This window comes from Natator depressus, chromosome 5 (genome assembly GCF_965152275.1).
Source record: "Natator depressus isolate rNatDep1 chromosome 5, rNatDep2.hap1, whole genome shotgun sequence".
NCBI lineage: Eukaryota > Metazoa > Chordata > Testudines > Cheloniidae > Natator > Natator depressus.
In genome coordinates this window covers 79,870,961-79,886,459 of record NC_134238.1, presented here as the reverse complement: position 1 = coordinate 79,886,459, position 15,499 = coordinate 79,870,961, and the positions used below count along the sequence as shown (strand labels likewise).

The window sequence follows — 15,499 nt, the reverse complement described above, 5'->3', positions numbered from 1 at the left end:
CTGCCCCCCGCCACCCCATTCAACCCCTCCTCTCCTTCCTGACTGCCCCCCCCGGGAGCCCTGCCCCCATTCAACGCCCGTTCCCTGCCATCTGACCGCCCTGACCCCTGTTGACGCCCCTGACCACCCCCCAAACTCCTCTGCCCTCTATCCAACCCCCCACTGCTCCCTGCTCCCTTACCGCGCTGCCTGGAGCACCGGTGGCTGGCAGCGCGGCTGCACCAGGACAGGCAGCCGTGCCGCGCAGCACAGAGCACCGGGTCAGGCCGGGCTCTGCAGTCCCACCGCCCAGAAATGCTTCTCTGATATGACATAATGTGAAAGTGTATTGATAGAGTGAAAAAGAGACTCTAATGAGACTAAAATAAATAGACAAATACAGATATGTTAGCATGATACTGATCTCACACCAATTTTATTTTGGTGCTACCCCTGATTTATGCCGATATCAGAGATCAGAATCAGTCCTTATGACATGAGTGATCTGAGGGGTTTTTCTTTTTTTTTCTTTCCCTAATGATTAAGGATAAGATGAAGTCACAGAAGCCATGGATTCTGTGACTCTCAGAGCCCTCTGTGATATTTTCCGCTCTGGGCAACGGGGCTGGAGCTGTCAGCCCATGGGCCAGAGCTCCCAGCCACTATAGGCGGCGGGGGCACCCAAAGCTGTCAGCAGAGGCCCCAGAGCTGTCAGCTGCCACGGCAGCAGGTGCTGGACCCCCCTGCCTCCCACACCAGGGCTAGGGCTCTCATGACCCCACTCAGGGCTCAGGCTTCAGTTGTCCCCCTGCCAGAACCCCGGCCCTCTGATGATTTTTAGTAAAAGTCAGACAGGTCACGGGCTTCCGTGAATTTTTGTTTATTGCTTACGACCTATCCATGACTTTTCCTAAAAATAGCCATGAGAAAATCTTAACCTTACTAATGATGATACAAGTTATTTAAAATGTAATTGTTACACACCACATGGCATTTAAGTGAAAGTGTACAACAGTTGTGTTAGAATAATGCTAACGATATAGTACCAAAGCTAATTTTATTGTTTTAGTGCACCACTCCCAATGTATGCCAGACTGAAGCACTGTTGCTGCATTTCGCTATCACCCTAGAATGAATGGGTCCAGTTTATTTGTTCTGTGGAGAGGGGACTTTGGTCTCTAAAGGATGGCAGTTCTGCAGCTATCATAAACACTGTGTTTTAAAAAGCTGCTTTTACTCACTGGTTCATTTTACTTTCACATTAATAGTATTCCCAAATGAATGTGTCCAGGGAGGACAGTTTTGTAAATGGAGTTGTAGTCAGTCACCTACTGAGAAAGGAGAGTAGTTTTTTTTTTCAAGATGGTGTACTTGACTGGTGGTATAAATGCTACATTACCATTTTGAGAAATGTACACACAATAGGGATACTGTCATTTGTTCTCTTTGAAATAACTTTCTATGCACTTCTGAGTTATGGTTTGTGAAATTCTGACACCAGTCAACTGTAGTGCACAAAGCAGTAGGCTGCCATCTGCCTGTAGCATGGATATTTATTTATTTCAAGTTAGAATCAAAGAGATGCGAGTGGCAGAAAGAATGCTTTGATGCTGGGTAATAAATAACTTTCTCACCAGAAAAAAAGTCACAGTGACTACCCTTTGTAAATTTTGTCTCTGCAAGAGAGATTGTGTAAAATAAAGGAAATTAACTCATAGGCTGAAATAAGATAAGACTAGCAGGTTTTGGCTGGAAGATCCAGATGCAGCTGATATGAGGAAAATCACCTGCTAGCTGTATAATTTAAATCATTTTGATGATAGCAGTTTCTCAGATATCCCACCAGAACAGTATTTGCTGGAGGAGTTCTGCCTACGGTGGACAAAGGGATGCAGAATGCTTCTGATAGTGCTACTAAAAACAAATTTACACAAAATTACACTAAGGCAATCTCTTCTACACCTTTTAAAGGGCATGGCCTCCAGCTGTTAATAGGCATGACAGGGTGAAGGACCCTGACTCCATTTTGCCCCTCTGGGGTGTCATCATTGGCAGCTCTAACAATACCGCACAACTTTGTGTTCTGGGAGCACAACAAACAGTGGGTGAAATCCTGGTCCTATTAAAGTCAATGGCAAAATCCCATTGACTTCAGTAGGGGCAGGATTTACTTTGATTTTAAATGGATATAGGAAACATCAGAATCTGGTCTATAACATTTTATTTATGCCTACCCTTTTGAATATTTAAATCGTATTTGTGCTAAGAAAAATAATCTTATGACATAAGTTAACATCCTCTAACCATAGATATATTAAAGATGAATATTGGAGCATAGCGGTGTAGAGATAAATAAAAATACAGCTTAGTTCAGAGAAAAGTAGAAGAAATTGAATAACTCTTCCTTTTTGATAAATGTTCTTTCACCTTAAACAGATTTGAAAATAAAGTCTTTTTTTGGTTAACAGCTCCCATTCTTTTCTAATCCACCGCAGATAGTCTGAAAGGAACGTGCTGGCTGAACATCCAAGACAGTCGTTGTGAAGTAAACATTAATGGTGCTACACTGAAATCAGAATGTTGTGCTACTTTAGGAGCTGCTTGGGGCAGCCCTTGCGAGCGATGTGAACTAGGTATGGTTCTAGGCTGTAATGTCTTCCAGCTTTCAGGGGGAAGGATAGATGTATCACTGGGTAAAATAATGGTGTCTCAATTGAATCATCTTTCTCATCAGAGTATTTTCAGTAGAAAAATAATAAAATGGGAACAGTTGGTTAGTGTAACTTTTAACCCTCACTGTGTGAAACCCTTTGTAAACCATGAAGTCCGCCCGTAAATTAAATTTTTAATTGATTTCTACAAGGATGAGTTTTCATTCTCCCCACAGCGTGCCTGTGTGTGGGCAAGGTGAAGGTAGCAAAGAAGAGAAATATCTAGTGAAAAATCTGTATTCCTTCGGTTTCTTGAAGGGTCCAAAAATGCAGGTATTTAAAAACAAGCAACCTTTGTACTGACACTGTTGCTGCTTTATACAGGGTTGTTTTAGCCATCTTGGTCCCAGGATGTTAGAGAGATGAAGTATGTAAGGTAATATCCTTTTTTGGACCAACTTCTGTTGGTCATAGAGACATACTTTCGAGCTTACACAGAGCTCTTCTTCAGATCTGCAAAACTAACTCAAACTAAGTTAAATACAAGGTGGAACATATTGTTGAGCATAAGTAGTTAACCATTCAGGGTGAAGTAGCCTGCTAACACCCCTCCAATCATGGATGGGGTGGGGAGGGGGGAGGCGGGTTGTTAGTGGATTATAGATTGTTATAATCAAGTGTGTCTATTCAGTCTGTGATTCCACTTCGTGAAGTGTTCACCCATGGCTGATATGGTGTTTTTGCCTTTTAGCATTTTCCAGTGAGAGTTCATTTGAGAATGTACTGAGTGGTTTTTGCCTTGGTTCCCTTGTTTGGATATCTTGGGAAACATGTATAAGGTTCTTGGGGTGGGTTCTTGGGGGATGAGTTTGTAGAGTTTCTCTTGGAGTTGTTTGGGGGAGGATTTGATGATATCCTTAAATTCCTGGTTAAATTGTGGTGTGGGATCTTCTCTGAATTCTTTATAGTAGGTGGTGTCAGAGAGTAGTCCCTTAGCCTTGTTAATAGCCTTGTCATCGCGGTTGAGGAACCCAGGGACACCCACCATATCTGGCCACAGTAATCTTACTGAAGGAATATTGGGACTCATAGAAACCATCTTCAAACCACTCAAGAGACAAAGGGCCAGTTTCCTCCAGGACACAACTGACTTTCTCCACAAACTCTACAACATTAACAACCTCCCTCAGAACACCATCCTTGCCGCCATGAATGTCACCTCCCTCCCTGCACCAACATCCCTCAGAATGATGCCATCGCTGGCTGCCTCAAATGTTTACACGACAATGGACAACTCTTAGATAGCCAGTGCAAACACATCGCCAAACTCATCCATTTCATCCTCACACAGAACAATTTTACATTCGACAAAAAATACTTTTGGCCAAACCATGGGAACAGCCATGGGTACTCGGATGGCTCCGCAATATGCCAACTTCTTCGTGTGCTGCCTTGAGGAAGAATTTTTGGACAAATGCACCATGCAACTACTGATATCGTTGAGATGCATCAATAATATTTTCATCCTCATTTCCACCACAACTTCAACAACCACCACCCATCCATTGAACTCTCTCTGGAACTCTTCCACAGAAGCGTCAGCTTCCTGGACACAACAATCAGCTTCAACAATGGAACCCTGCAGACAACTACATACAAGAAACCCACATACACACCACAACATCTGTTTATGTAAAACCAGGCAGTCAGATACCACAGAATATGTTCCGAGAAAGTCAGGGATATACACCTTAACATACTCCAAACCACCTTCACCAAGGACACTCCACCAGAGAAGTAGACTGCATCATGGAGCAGGCCACCCAAATACCCTGAGGGAACCTACTTCAATACAGAAATAAAACCCTCTCTGACCACGCACTCCTAGTTGTCACTTACTACCCACACTGGAACCCATATGGGGTAGCATCAAACAATTACAACCCATACTTAATGAGGACCCCATCCTGAAATAAATCTTTCCTGAACCCCCTCTTTTGGCCTTGAAATAACTCTCCCAACCTTTCCATGCTCATCATCAGAAACAAGCTCCCCACAGACAGGACACACCAACTCAAAGCAGTACCAGATCCTGACAGAACAACAAATGCAAAAGTGGTGGACATATCTCCACTGCTACAATGATCAACACCTCCCTCAACACACCTCTCAAGATCAATGGGTACAACACATGCCTATCACAACATGCAGTGTACCGCATTCAGTACACAAAATGCCCCAATGACAACTATGAGGGTGAAACCAGACAACCGTTACGCTGCCCCCCGACCTTTTCCCCCTTATGACTGGAGGGGTGTTCATGGACTATTTCACCTTGAATGGTCCCTTGAAATGTGTGTTAGTGACTTATGCTAAACAATCTGTTCCACCTTGTGTTTAGCTGTGACACTCTGAATATGTCTACACTGCAATTAGACACCCAGGGCTGGCTCATGCTAGCTGACTCAGGCTCATAGGGCTCAAGCTAAGGGGCTGCTTAATTGCAGTGTTGATGTTCAAGCTCAGGCTGCAGCCCAGAGCAGTGACCTTTCCATCTTACAGGGCTCTACAGCTCACCCACCTTGTTTCTCTACTATTGCTGCTTGCAAAATAGCATAATTTCTAAATCTCAGAGCTTAATATCCTCTGGGACTGGAGATTGAAAGCAGGAATATTGTCTGAGCTCCCGATGTGTGAAAAAGGAAGGATCACAGCAGTTGCTCTAAGGAGCAGGACAAATGGGAAAGAGACAGAATTAATTTATATGCCCTTGCATCATTAAGCTAGTCATGCCACTCGCTATTGAGACAACATCAGGGCATTTCTGCTCTTTCTTTTTAAATGGGCCCTTAATACTAAGAATATGCCACTGTTCCACTTTGTTAGGCCCTTAATATAAATTTGAGGGGGGAAAAGGTCACAACATTTCAGATTATGATTAACTATTAAAGTCGTATAATTCTGAAAATAATTGTTCCTTTTTTTTTGTTTCCAGATGCAGCTTGCCCAAGAGGATTTGCCAGAGTTAAGGGAGTTACCTGTGAAGGTGAAGTAATTCTTTCTTACTCAGGAGTGGCACACTTTATCCGGTTTTTAAAAAAAAAAAAAAAAAAAAAAAAAAAAAGAGGATTCATTACATTACATCCCTGTTGTTGGAGAAGTTAGCCAAATTGACATTTGGTGGCTGCCATTACAGTCAATGGTGACTGTTGGAAAGTGTTGCTCTATCCTAAGGTATTGGAGAAGCAAAGGAAATCAAGGAAATCTCTGTTCGGATGATACAGAGCAGATGGAAACTTGGTGGGTCCAGCACCCTCGGTTTCCCGCTAAATAAACAGAATCTCTGTTACTTTATCCACTCTCACTCCCAGCACAGGAGACCTTTCCACAAAAAAGGAAATATGGCTAGGGGTGTGTTTATACCATGGTGATTCACAGGTGTTGGAACAGCCCCCAGGAGGCTGCCAGGTGTAAGAAAGAACAGTCTTCAGATCCTAGTATTGTATAACTGAAAATGTTTTGATTGCCGTGACATAACTTTAAATCCTCAATAAGGCTGTAGCTACCTTAATAAATTAAGAATGCAAATTTAAACTTCTTTTTATGCTTCATTTCACATCAGATGTAAATGAGTGTGATGTTTTCCCTGGTGTTTGTACCAATGGACGTTGTGTTAACAGCAGAGGATCATTTCACTGTGAATGTCCAGAAGGCCTGACATTGGATGGAACAGGTCGAGTGTGTTTAGGTAAAAACATGGTCACCTCTTACTGTTCCTTAGCTCTGTGACTGACTTCTCATGTTCTTTGCACAGTTTAAAATAGTCCTATAGTTTCTGGAATGCACTGTTCCTTGAAAGGTATTTTTTTTAAGTTCATGTTTATATTTTAATTTATGTCTGTTTAATACTCAACACTTCCGCCAGCTTAGGGAGGTCTATATAAGAGGTGCTAAAGATAGACATCTGGTTTAGGGCTTGTTTTCACTGCAGTGTTTGCTCAAGGTCTAGCTTGAGTGTTGCCTCTACCCTGACTCCCTTGCACACACAAAAATCGCTCAGATGAAGAGGAGTTTTAAACTTGAGCTAGCTGGCCCATCATAGGGTATGGGTTGAAGCTTGAGTACTGCTGATGCTCATGCTAGGAATGCAGTTGGGATGCAGCAGCTCTGTGCTGCTAATCCAAACACTCTGTGCTGCTCAAGTGTTGTTTTGCGGTATGGCTGCTCTCACTTGAGGTAGGCTTATCTGAAAGGAGATGGCTTATCTTTACTGCAGTGTTAGATCAAGTTTTTAGATTTCAGCATTTAGTCAACAGAAGAAACTGACACTCTGACACAGAAAAGAAGACCTTTAGGTATCAAAAAATGTAAACCTCTGTGCTTTAAAAAATTAACCAGTTGAAGTTGTATTATTCATTGCTTCTGTTAACCCCTTCTTTCTTGAATTAGTTGCAAAGCATATCACACATGTGGCTCACAGGGGCTAAGGAACTCATGTTCAAGCATAGTAGTTACAGAGAAATCAGCACATTGTTCTTCCTTGAGGCTCAGAAGGAAATACTAAGTTTAATACATACGGCAGCTATTGTAGGCATGTGATTTTCCTAATCAATGAGTCAGTGTTAACATTACATTTTATAGTTTTCTAATGGCCAAATCTTGAACCTGTTAGCAAATCCTATGGGATAGGACTTTGTCCCCTAGAATTGCAAAAGTGATGGGACATGTAATTTTTATCTGCAGTCCAGAAGTAGGGCATGGCACACCCTTGCAGAAAGGCCATAGCGTATACTTCTGGATTAGGGGAAGAACAGTGAACTGATCTGTCCCTGCCTCATGTGCAGTGTGATACACATAGAGCCACACTGTTTTAGGCCACCTGGACCTTCTGGAAGATTATCAGTTTCTATCTGGAAATTCAGGTTCAGAAAGCATCATTCTGCTTTTGGCAGAATATGTTTTCAGTGCTCAGTAATCTGCACTGCCTGGCTGTCTGTTTCCAGGTGGAGTGTAAGGTAATGATTTGACCTATAATGTCCTAAAAGTCTTGGGACCTGCCTACCTGAGAGACAGCCTCTCTCTCTCCAGGTCATATTACCACAGTTATGATCAGAAAAAGCCTTTGATCTTGATTCTCCCCATTGTAAAAGATAGGGTCTGCTTGCAAAGCATTCTCTGTAAAGGACCCTTTCCTTTGGAATGCTCTGTTTCCCAAGGTCTGAAATAGTCTTCATATGTTGACATTCTTGGCATGCTGTGAAGCCCATCTGTTTTCAGGATGTTAATGAAGGGCTGAGAAGAGGCAGTTGAAGGTAGGATTTGCTTGGTGGGGGTTTTAGTCTGTACTGGTCATGTGAATGATGCAATCTAAAGATGTAGGAGATGGGGTGTGCTGCTTTGGTTAATTTTTACTTTATATCTCCTTTATTATCATTATTGTTTTTAAATGTCTGTCCATGGTGCACAGAGCTTTCAATGTGCTCCATTTGGTGTGGAGTTTATATAAGACTGACATCTAAATAAATAAATATAGAAACTCTTTAGAACTCTACCATAAGGAAAGGGGCCTGTACCCATATCTCATCATGGTGAGTTGTAGAGACTTACTGCAGCAATTCCAAACACTACGAGGGGAGTTCCTGGACACAAGGGTCTCTGTAGCTTTTGTATACTTTTGGTCCTGATTGCATACATATGCCTCAGGGTGCTGTATTAAAAACAGAGATAGTATCAGGAGTTGGATGTGAAATCTGAAGTTGTTCCAGTAGAAATGAGAATATTTTTCAATGGATAGAAAAGGAACATTTTTTTCCATTAGAGAACCTGCATTTTACATAACCGAGAAGCTATAAAACCTGCATTCATATGCCCCAAACTCTTGTATCATATTAAATAAGACTTTTACCTTGTAATTTAAATGGACATTTATTGGCAAAAGCTTGGCAAAATACAGTAATGGACTTAGGTGATTTGTGATTAAGTACATGTTTAAATTAAAAGTCTGAAACATTTTCATGCCACACTCTTCACCTCTGTCCAACAGCTGTGAGCGTCACACTGCTGCTTGCAAATTCCCTGTTTGGAAATGGAACGGGACCAGTGGATGCAGATGGGGAAACTGGCAGCCAAAGAACTGTGCACTTTGTATAGATTCTGGAGTTTGTATGGCGTTAGTGGAGTTAATGCAGTTCTGGTGGCTGAAGTATGAAGAGCAACATTTTGACTATTTTCTAAGAAAGGAAAATTATTTTTTAAACTGAGCATTTTGTAGAAACCAGCTGATTTTCCTTTTTGGATTTTTGGCTTAGAGTGAAAAATGCATTTAGTTAAAAATTGAAATCAGGTTTCTGGCAGGTACCAGGAAAAATAATTTAAAATTAATTATTTTATTTCAATTTTTAGAATGTCTCAGCATGGATGACTGTGGCTTTCTAAGAGATTGTCCAAAGTGACATGCTCCAGTAGTTTTAAATTGTTCTAGTTATTCAGCCACTTTCAAATTTGTGAGCTTATAATGCTTTTTGGAGGGCTCTACTGCTTTATTGTTATAGCCTTACATTTGTACTTTCTGTACATTTCTCCTAGGGAACTCACATTCAGTTGGGAAGTAAGACAACCAGAATGTTGTTATAGCAGCTCAAAACATATTGAATACATTTAAAAATGTAATATCCAAAGAGAGAGAGAGAGAGAGAGAGAATTAGAAACAACATCCCATTTGGGAGTGGAGGTGGGGGACTTAATTAAGAGGGAAAATTCCACTTGTCAAGTCCAGGAAACAACAAAATAAACCTGTGCTGGGCAAATCAATGGACTCAGGCAAGAGAAGTTTTCCTTAAAATTATTCCAGTATGGTACATTGGGGTATTGACTTGCCTTGGAGGCTGTGGACTGTTGATGAGGGTATAACAAGCCGGCTTACAGTTTCTGTTACCAGGTTTAGGGGGGTTTTCTTCATAGAACGATATTTCCTCTGATATAGTGAACTTGAGAGAATATATATTTTATATGTATGCTTACTCTTAGTTTAATTTTTATTTGTTTAGGGAGCTCCACATCCACTCTGGCCATTTATATAGGTTCCTGCTGGGGAGCTGAGCTCTTTTGAAAATCTGGCCCTTAAAGCTTGATTTTTTACAGGACATGTGTAGAATGGTTACATGTATAATAAGCTCAAGGACAGGGAGGGGACTGCAGTATTAATGGGAGCACTAATGCTCAGCTGCTTTGTCACTCCTGCATAGAAGCAGATGTAAGACTAGAGAGAGAAGTGCACTGCTAATCTTCTCATTAACTGGATAAGCAGTACACTTAGGATGTTTCTGACATGCCCATGTCCTATAGCCAATCCATTTTTATCACAGTAAGAGGTCAGCAGCAAAAGCTTTTGAGACTTATTTTCAGTCATTTTAGAGGACTCTGCCTAGTGTTTAACCACACTTGCACCTATGTGTACTCTTCACTCAGGCTTGAAAGTGCAACCCATCTTGCACTCCCTACTCTGCATCACACCTGGATTTGCAGGATCAAGGCCTTCATATTTTCCTTTACTTTAAGAGCAGTTGCCATGCTTCAAGGAATTCCCCTCCACCCCCCATTAAAGACTGAAGTTGAGCAAGATGGCAATCCTGTTCATTCTATGTTAGCTGTAGTTCTATTTATGCTATTAGTTAGCAGCAGCTGATGTGAATCAGTAATTTGCTTTTCAGGGGGAGAAGGGGAGTTGAAGATAATGTAGAGTATCTAAAGGTGAGGAATTGTTGGAGTGGGATTTGAGCTTTTGCATTGCCTGATTTGCTGGTAGTAGTTTATAGTGAATTATATGTTGCACTTTAGTAATTAATTCTGGGCATTAATTCTATTGTATCTTTAAGTTATTTTCATTTATAGCATGTGGCTTGGTGCTCTTTTTTTAGCATGTGTATATAAAAATCAAAGCTTTGATAAGAACTCAGATATGCATATAGTGAATGTTAATGTATCAAAGAAAAAGGAACTAACTCAAAATCTAATCTAGCAAATATGTTTGTTTCTGGTATGGACTTCCATTTTCCCATATTTGTTTGCTCACAGAAAATCAGGATATGTGTGTGTGTGTGTAATTGGCATCTTTATGTAGTTTTGTACAGTAGGTTTGGCTTAGACTTTTTTCCATGCTTGGTAATGTTATTTCCAGCATCTGTAGGAAAGGTTACAAGGAGCAGTGTGATGCTTACAATTGGTGGATGGAGGTGAGAACTGATAGGAGGGACTTTGATTTTAAAACAATATATATTACAACTTTATCTTAAGTCCACCACTTCATTTTGCCAGGGTTTAACCAGTAAATGCCAGTTTAAATTACATGGCATAAATCTTCTGTTAGACTACCTAGGCAATTTGGGCCACATGATACATTCCTGAAGTAAGTTTACTTGCTGCAAACTGCTTAATGTACTACAGTGGTTTTAATGAAAGCAAGTATGTATTAGCAATGTGGTCGCTCGGTCGCATGAGCAGAAAATAATTATACATCTTGAGGGGGCATGGAAACCATGAGGATTACATTTCCAGTTCTTACATTTGTGCTGTAAATTGTTTTAAATCAAGATGCATATACAGGAAATTTACACAGGAAATTTATATTATTTTGAAGGATTTGCATGGAAAATATATCTATAACTCATCTGTGTCATTTTTAGCTCTTCCATCTTCCCTCATCAGTCCTTCATTTCCCCTGTTGAGCATTAAAAAAGCCAGACAATGCTTATTAAAACCTAATTCCTGGTCTAGTCTGTCATATGACCGATTCATACAACATATTTTGTTTTGGAGCTGTAGATTGGTTTTCTCTCCATATCAACAGTGCTCTTTGTATCCTAGTCTGAGTTGTGTTACTTACACAGTGCATTTGTCTTCATGTTTTTCCTTGCACACTGTAACTGTCCCCCTTTTCTGTAGAATACACCGTTTCTTAAGGTCTAATCTGATTCCCATTGATGTAAGTGAGTATCTTTCCATTAACTGAAGTCAGTGACAAAAGTTCTGTTGGCCTGAATGGGCATAGGAGCAGGCCCTTAGTACTTACACTATTCTGCAGTTGCTAAATCTTACACTGGTACTGGCAGAGTTCTGGAATGCTAACAGAGCATTGTCACAGATTTGTCCATCAGGTTTCAATCTGGATGTTTAGAAAAGTAAATCTGGGAGGAATCCGAACTGGAAAGGGAAATCAATAAAATTAAATGCAGGATTATGAGTTCAGAAGAGTCAACCAGACCTTTTTTGCTCTGTTGAAAAAAATAAAGATGTAGGTTAATAACAAACTTTGGAATACGCTGTTATGTATTTTCTTGAAACTTCTATAACTCAATGCAGAGATTTGATAAGCCCCCTGCAGTGCCCTTTGGGCTTATACAGCTAGCCAGATACCTCTAGGAAATGGGTATTTCCAGTATGCTTGGAATCAGTACGTATATGTGGATGTCTTGGTGATGACGAATCTTTCACTAAACTTCTGAACAATATCATAGAGGCTTACAGTAGCGTGTTTTCAACATTTCTATTACGAACACTATTTGTCAGGTATTCATGACTTGGACTTAAAAGTTCCCCTCCAGGCTAGAAATGACCATTTAGCGGCTTAGCTATAAAATGCATTTTTTGTATTGATTTAATCCTTTACATTAAACAACTTTCTTAAAAAAAATTTGAGTTATTTCTTGGCATGATGAAAAAATGCATAAGAAATTTGTGAAAAGAGTGAGACATTCTGACATGCTTTACTGGGAGATTTTTGGCATGTTTGGTGTGTATAACACTGTGCAGCTTATTTTTAATGGGTGAAACAGGTAAGCTTGGAAAAACGTACACGTGCACTTTCTGTCTTAAAACACGCACATAACTACATATGTAAATTAGAGATGTAATGCTTCTCTAGATAGTACAGTATGCAGATGTGGATTTTGTAGGTCCAATTGGTGTATGTACCTTTTTGGTAGATCCACACATTTGGATACACATTAGAAAATTTGTCCCTAAATGTGACCCTAAATGTGAACTTCCATTAAAGTATTCTAGGGTTTTGTTTTGGTTTTTTTTTTGTTACTACTTTGAGCTATTAACACAAGGTCAACAAAAACCAGCAGAACCTGCACAAATTTTGCTTAAACCTGTATCTAAAATCTTCTGAATTCTTCATGTTATTAATCCAATATCACCAATTTTAAAGAATAGCTGATTTTTACTATATATGCCATACCATATTTATAAATTAGAGTATCTTTGAACTGTGAATAAATATACTTCTGCTTCCTACCAAATACACACAAACAATCAATGGAGCACATTCATGTCATGGCAACACTATATCTTGATGTTGTAATAATGCAAAGGTCATAACATTTGCATTGAAACCTTGTGATCTGCACCTCTCTTTCTGGAGATACTTCTACTCAGTGTGAAACAATACAAATCTAGAAATCCATCAATAATGTAACATTAGCAACAGTACGTATGCATCTGTGTAGTTCGTATGATGGAATATCAAGCACGCATGTTGGTGTCTCAAGCACAGATCTGATCTTGTACTCTCTCTCCCTAGAGCTGTAAAAGGCTGAACATCATGCATGCATAATTCAAAAATAACTGTTTATAGAAAATTCATTAAATTTAGCAAGGTTACTCTGTAACATGGTATAATTGCCTTTGTTGTATGAAATGTGCAGATATTCGCATGGAGCAATGCTACCTGAAGTGGGATGAAGATGAGTGCATTCAGTCTGTACCGGGCAAGTTTCGTATGGATGCCTGCTGCTGTGCTGTTGGTGCTGCTTGGGGCTCAGACTGTGAGGAATGTCCTAAGCCTGGCACCAAAGAATATGAGGCTTTATGCCCTAGGGGACCTGGCTTTTCCAACAGGGGAGATGTTCTAACTGGCAGGCCATTTTATAAAGGTAAAATCCATACTTCGCTGCACATAGCTTACTGGAGTTGAAAGTGGGTGTTATTTGTATCTGTCAGTTCTTAAAGGGAAAACACCAAGGTTTGTATGATTAGAGATGTTATCAATTATATAGCATTAAAATTAAAACATAACAAATATTAGTTCAGATAGTCATCTCCTTCCCCTCCATATGTGGAATGTGTTTTGTGGCAGCATTCTGGATATACTGGAGTGGGGGTAAGATGAGAGTCTGGGAAGCCAAGTCAAGGCAAGAGATTAGGACATAGTCATGGTTCTTGAGCATGTGAGTGGAGAGGGATGGATATGTTTTGGAGATGATGATGTAGAGGAAAAACCTGCAGGATTGAGCAACAGCATCCATTTTGGATGAGAAGGAAAAAAGTGGCTGAGATGATACTGAAGCTGAATATTCTGGTTAGAGAAGATAGTGAAGACAGTACCAGCAGTGATAGAGAAAGGAAGGAGAAGGCCACTGCCCTTCCCCTCTGCATGCTGCCTAAGTGGCTCTTGCTTCATTCTCAGACTGAGAGGGTTGGAAACTGCCTGAGGAGCTGGAGGTGAGATATTTATTGATGCCCGGGTGGGCCTGGGCTGTGGAGGGAGAACTGTGGATTGTTACATTCTTGGAAGGTATATGTGTGGCCAGAAGTGGGGTTAGGGGGGATGGAGGTGAGAGGTAAAAGAGGACAGAAACACCAGTTTCTCCCTCCCACAGAAAATTAAAGACTTTAAGTAATAAGGATATTCTCACCTTTTCTGTCCTGATTTCATTTTTATGGTGAGATCGTTCTGAAATATTTTTGAACAAGCAAAGCCTTTGTCATGAAAAAAAACATATTGTTTGGAGGAACTTTAACATTTTGTCATTATGCATAACCATTCATCAGTTCTGATATTTACTGTCCTTACTCAGGTAAAATTATTAAATTCAGTGGAAGTTAGCCTGAACAAGGATTAAGGACTAGTATTTTGTCCAGGATTTAGCTCTGCTTTTCTGTGCCTATTGTTTTCTCTTGTACTTGTACCAGCACTTTCCTCTGCACATACTGATGTCTCCAGGCTACAGTTTTGTTCCATAAAATGGATGCTTCTCAGTTAAGGGTATTCATCCAGTAGAATGGTACCTATAAGTAATGTATAGTGCTTATCAGAATGTGTTTAGGGCCTTATTGGCTCTTGTGTGTACACAAAGAGCCTCTTTTATAAGCCCTGTGGAAGGTCTGTTACAATTGCAGTCCCTGTGCTATGGAGAATGTGAGGACTGCTCGCTCCATACATTGCAAGGGACTATTTTGCCCCAAAGAGGAGTGAAAGTATGGGACTATACCCCCGCCACTCCACTGTACTAGTCTGCAAAGCTGCTAAAAAGTCCTCATTTGCTCTGGGAATCTCGGAAAGAGCTTCAGGGAGCCACAAACTTTCTCACCAAGTTGCAACTGGGCTGGCATGGCTCCTCACTGCTTCTTTCTCAGGCTGTGTTTTATAGGCACAGTTTATTGCACAGGGTTTCCTCATTCCCTTTCCTGCTTTGTTTTGAATTCACAACCTCACAGTGGTAGCTGAAGTTCAGTTTCTAGAAAAGAATGACTTTCAGCAGCAGGAATGAAGCGACAATGTCTTACACACTGCCAGGTTTATTTTGTGGGTTAACAAAATGGTGTTCAGTATACACTGTGTAGAAATGAATGGGAAATTACCACTCTTGACACAGTTTCCCGGTTAATCATTTAAATGTTCTGTTTTATTTTTTTTTCTTCATAGATATTAATGAATGTAAAGTGTTCCCTGGTATGTGCAGGAATGGCAAATGCAGGAACACAATTGGAAGTTTCAAGTGTAGATGTAACAGCGGGTTTGCTTTAGATATGGAGGAAAGAAACTGTACAGGTAAGTCTTACATTTTCCCCGGTGTTTAAAGGAAGCT

General features: G+C 40.4%; 1 protein-coding gene across 1 annotated transcript in view; it reads left to right on the top strand.

The window, feature by feature from the left end:
- The window catches only part of FBN2 (fibrillin 2), a 247,755-nt gene that overhangs the window by 133,873 nt on the left and 98,383 nt on the right, over positions 1-15,499 (top strand). The window contains exons 21-25 of the mRNA XM_074953067.1: positions 2,475-2,612; positions 5,626-5,676; positions 6,253-6,378; positions 13,337-13,564; positions 15,337-15,462. Of these exons, the coding sequence (XP_074809168.1) occupies positions 2,475-2,612; positions 5,626-5,676; positions 6,253-6,378; positions 13,337-13,564; positions 15,337-15,462 (669 nt within the window). The remainder of the gene's footprint in view (positions 1-2,474; positions 2,613-5,625; positions 5,677-6,252; positions 6,379-13,336; positions 13,565-15,336; positions 15,463-15,499) is intronic.